Consider the following 5,098-nt stretch of genomic DNA (forward strand, 5'->3'; position numbering starts at 1 on the left):
TTTCTAATTTGATAAATTCTACGGAAACGCATTTTCTAATTTGATAAATTCTACGGAAACGCATTTTCTAATTTGATAAATTCTACGGAAATGCATTTTCTAATTTGATAAATTCTACGGAAACAAACGAAGGTGGACGAGTGATAGATAGATAGAGAGAGAGGGAAAGAGACAGACAGACAGATAGCTCCGGCCAGTCAGTAGCCAAAGAAACAGATTTCAACTCAGACCAGCAGTAACATTCCTTGTTTGGATTTTTCTACTTTCATTTCTGACAGCTAATACCATGACAGTGCCGAAATTACTTAGTAAATAGCATCATTAATATTCTTTCGCTTCCCAAATGGCCTTCGAATATAAAAACCTATATTATTTGTATAACCATCGCAGCACACATTCTGCTTTTCAAACTTTTCTAATGAACAGACTTGATTTATTAACATGACAACACAAGCATTGAGAGAAACATTTTCTTTCTTCGACAGCAATTTTATACTAATATCTTTTCTTATTTTACACTTATGTTAACTGAACGTCCAAAACAACACAGCAGGATCACAAATTTCACCAGGACTGTCATTTATGGATTTTCTATACATTTTTAGACAACATAAACATATATATGGACGCGTTTAACGTAAAACCCATAAGTCTTTTGTTGACAACTACGAGGTCGTAGTTAGCCACAAACATTCTTGTGTTATTTCTTTACTACCCACAAGGGGCTACACACAGAGGGGACAAACAAGGACAGACAAACGGATTAAGTCGATTATACCGACCCCAGTGCGTAACTGGTACTTATTGTGTAAGAGAAAAATGTATCTACATTGCGTATTTTTCACATTTGTAAACAAAGTTTCGTGTTATCTAAAACAAGACGTTGAATTATAATCGATAAGTCAGAGATTAACTTTAAAGACGTCCTCTAGAACAGTGTTTTCTAAACCAGGCCCCACTATAACTTACCAGAAGAATGTGTGCCCCACTGGCTGTTGGAAAAAAAAGAACTTCCTTTTTAATATTTCATCAATTATTTAATACAAAAGAATCTACCAGTAATTATTTTAAGAACTGAGTACAACAAGTACATTATTGACTACGAAAAAAAGTGAATCACAACAGCCTTGTGCCTACATCTTTACGCCCCACCACAGTTTTCTCAAGCCCCACAGGTGGGGCTTATGCTCCACGTTGGAATCACTGTTCTAGAATTAATATGGAGGATTTTACTCATCTGGATGCATCTAATACAACAGTTTTTACCAGTAAAAAATCCATTACACGGACGTACTCTGTTGCGAAAGAGAAACCTTTACGTAATGAAACGTTTATTCAACAAATATCACTGCGTAGAAATATTCCCTGTGAAATATGCGGGAAATCATTTGTCTCTAAAAGTAATTTAACAAAGCATAACAGAATACACACTGGAGAGAAACCATTCCATTGTGAAATATGTGGGAAGTCTTTCATAAACAATTCAAAACTTGTTACTCATATTCGTGTTCACACTGGAGAAAAACCCTACCATTGTGAAGTTTGTGAGAAATCATTTTCTGTTATTTCTAGCCTTGTAGATCATAAAACAATTCACACGGGAGAAAGGCCTTATAGTTGTGAAATATGCGGGGAATCGTTTTCCTCTGGTAGTAAGTTAACAAGACACATACGAATACACACTGGAGAAAAACACTTCTATTGTGAAATATGTGGGAAATCTTTTCTAAGTAATAGTGAATTAATAAGACACGAAAGAATACATACTGGAGAAAGGCCTTATTGTTGTGAAATCTGTGCCAAATCATTTGTTAATAATTCTCAACTTGTGAGTCACAAAAGGATACACTCGGGAGAAAAAGCGTATCATTGTCAGATTTGTGGTAAATCATTTATTCAAAATTCTCATCTTGTAAGTCACAAAAGAATACATACGGGAGAGAAACCATTTCACTGCGAAATCTGTGGTAAATCATTCACGAATAATTCTCATCTTGTCAGTCACAAAAGGATACACACTGGAGAGAAACCCTGTCGTTGTGAAATATGTGGGAAATGTTTCTTCTCTAACAGTAACTTAACAAGGCATAAAATACTACATAGTGGGGAAAAACCATTCCATTGTGAAATATGTGGTAAATCTTATGTGAATAATAGTGATTTAATAAGGCACAACAGAACACACGCTGGAGAAAAAACCTTTCACTGTGAGATATGTGGGAAATCGTTCTTTGATCATTCTAATCTTGTAGTACATATTCGGAGTCACACAGGGGAGAGGCCGTATTATTGTGACATCTGTGGGAAATCCTTTATGCATAACAGTCACTTAAATACACACAAACGAATACACACCAGAGCAATGCCTATGAAGCGGGAGAGATCATTTTCTTGCAAATCTAAACTTCTCATCCACCAACACACTGGAGAACGTTGTTTGTTGTAAAATTCAAATGGAAAAAATTGCCCGTTTTACAGAAAAAGGTTCAACAAAATGTTCAAACTTTAAATTTTTCAAAAATGCAGCACAGAATTTTGTCAGTGAACAGGTCGCGGTCTCAAAGCGACGAAAATATTTTGACAAATTAAATTTAAATGTTGAAGTGAATCTAACAGTCTTTGTGTGTTATTTTAAATGGCTTATAAACACCTTCCATGCTGCAATTGTTTTTGTTCCAGCACACGTTCTCAGATCAGGTCACTTGCTATGCAAGTACATCTCTGTAATTTTAATTCAATTTGTCAAAATGTTTTCGTCACTTTGAAAAAGGTTTAATAACATTTTCAGCCTTCAAAAGTTAGAAAACTAAAATTGAAAAGAATCAAAAAATGTTAATTGGCATTTTGTTGCAAAAAATAATAAAAATTTGAATCTGAAGCAGTACTTGATAGTATTCAAAAAAAATTATTCATTCCTCTGTACTGTTTTTTTTTTTTCCTCTAGTTTCAGCTCAGAGCTGTGGCCATGCTGATGCACTGCCGTTAGTAAAAATTACCAAATGATTTTATTGAAAAAAAATACAAATTTAATGGCCTTCAAGTGGAAAATGTACCACCTGAGATGGCCAATTTGAACATGTATGAACAGCTTCTTATTCAAAGAGCCAAAGGATGCACAGCCAATTGGTACTAGCTGTCAGAGGAATAATTACTCATCTTTCAATGCCATGAACACTTTGTCAAACAGCAAACATCATTTAACTGAAATAATTGTTGATTCATTACCTAACAGAAAAACATTATTTGGTAGTTAATAGTTGACATTGAAAAAGCTTACAAGACATTGGATTGGCTAAAAAATAGCATTGTACAATGCCATAAATGTCAATAGAAATGCTAATTTAAAATGGATTATATGTTTACTCAGACTGGAACCCAAACTACATTAGTACAAGAAATGCAACCTTTATTGACACTTGAAAAAGATTTGACTATATAGAAAAAGAATTGATGGAAAACTGCTCATTGATAATAATCCAACATTGGATTTGTTCTGTTTCCTTCATTTGTATCCGAAAGGCAAATTTGGAATATTTTCAAATAAACAACCATATATGTTCATAAGAAACAAATTTGAATCATTGTGATTTTTGATTTAGAAAAGATATACAATATTTGATGTTTTGTGCTGGTAAAAGAGCTATAGATGCTGGCATTTATGGCGTTATGAAAACTGCCAAAAATCCCCAAAATGACAGTTGCTGAATAAAATGTTGATTAGAAAACAGACAAGCAACTGGAAGGCAATTTGTCAAGTATGAGAGGATCTAAAGCATTTGGGGCTAGAAAAGGCACTGATTTGCAAGCTTTTGATGAGTGTCATTGTGTACCCATTTTCTTTTTGACAGTCTTGCAATGAATATTTTCTCAAAGATTTGAGATTTTCTTGATAAATTGAATAATGAGTAAAATAAAAATTTGCACAAATAAATAATAATGATATTGTAGCAGTCAGTGAACAATTTTATTGATTTAAAACTTTAATGGATATTATCATTCTTGACAAAAATGGCCCACTGACTAAAATTGCTCACTATATTTGACATTTGGAATATCAAAATCAAGGTATACCTCATATAGACATGAAATCATACTGCAAAAATGCTCCAATTTTCAATGAAGATTCAAAAAAAAAACTTTATACTTCATTGAATCAATTATCTGCAATCTAACCTAATGAGTATCAATCGCCAAATTTAGCTAAAAATTTTCAGCAACATGATTGTAGTGGATCTTGCCATTGGAAAAAAATTATAAAAAATAGATTTTACACTATTTGTTGCTATGGATTTCCTAGAATAGTTGGGAAATTTAAATTTAACACTGTAGAATAATTTAAATAGAAACCCACCCGAACAACACATAAATGATTATAATGCAGCTATATCAGATAATTCAATGATTTTTAACCATTACATTACCAGCTATCAAACAAAGCATGGAAAAGTCCTTTTATCATTTCCTTCGTTATTATTGGCCCAGGATTAATTTCGACTCCACTAATTATCAAAAGCATCAGAATTACACTTCGAAATTTATGTTTATTATAAATCTTATATTGAGGCATGTATTTTGTATTAATTAAGCAATATTTAATTTCAGAAATTATTTTATTTTGTATAGCAGGCCTTTGATTTGATGTAATTTAATGTTGGCAAAAAGCATATTGCACTAATTTTATTTTAAACATCATCATTATCGTCATTTAACGTCCGCTTTCCATGCTAGCATGGGTTGGACGATTTGACTGAGGACTGGTGAAACCAGATGGCTACATCAGGCTCCAATCTGATTTGGCAGAGTTTCTACAGCTGGATGCTCTTCCTAACGCCAACCACTCCGAGAGTGTAGTGGGTGCTTTTACGTGACACCGGCACGAGGTCCAGTCAGGTGGTACTGGCAATGGCCATGCTCAAAATGGTGTATTTTACGTGCCACCTGTACAGGAGCCAGTTCGGCAGCACTGGCAACGATCTCGCTCAAATGCCTTTACACGTGCCACCGGCACAAGTGCCAGGAAGGCGATGCTGGGCACAGGTGCCATCATGATTTCGCTTTAAGCATTAATATAAACATTAATATTTTTGCATTTAAAATA

At 33.9% G+C, this 5,098-nt stretch overlaps 1 protein-coding gene across 1 annotated transcript; it reads left to right on the forward strand.

Annotated features, from left to right (window-relative positions):
* The first annotated feature begins 6 nt into the window (after positions 1-6).
* On the forward strand, positions 7-3,572 carry LOC106877234 (zinc finger protein 43). The gene has a single exon (XM_014926097.2). The coding sequence runs from the start codon at positions 1,220-1,222 to the stop codon at positions 2,444-2,446; it is 1,227 nt and encodes a 408-aa protein (XP_014781583.1). The 5' UTR covers positions 7-1,219; the 3' UTR covers positions 2,447-3,572.
* Positions 3,573-5,098: the final 1,526 nt, after the last annotated feature.

This window comes from Octopus bimaculoides, chromosome 29, assembly GCF_001194135.2.
Source record: "Octopus bimaculoides isolate UCB-OBI-ISO-001 chromosome 29, ASM119413v2, whole genome shotgun sequence".
NCBI classification, from domain to species: Eukaryota; Metazoa; Mollusca; class Cephalopoda; order Octopoda; family Octopodidae; genus Octopus; species Octopus bimaculoides.

Excerpts from the sequence above, each read along its gene's own strand:
- LOC106877234 (XM_014926097.2), top strand. The coding sequence starts at position 1,220 with ATGGAGGATTTTACTCATCTGGATGCATCTAATACAACAGTTTTTACC.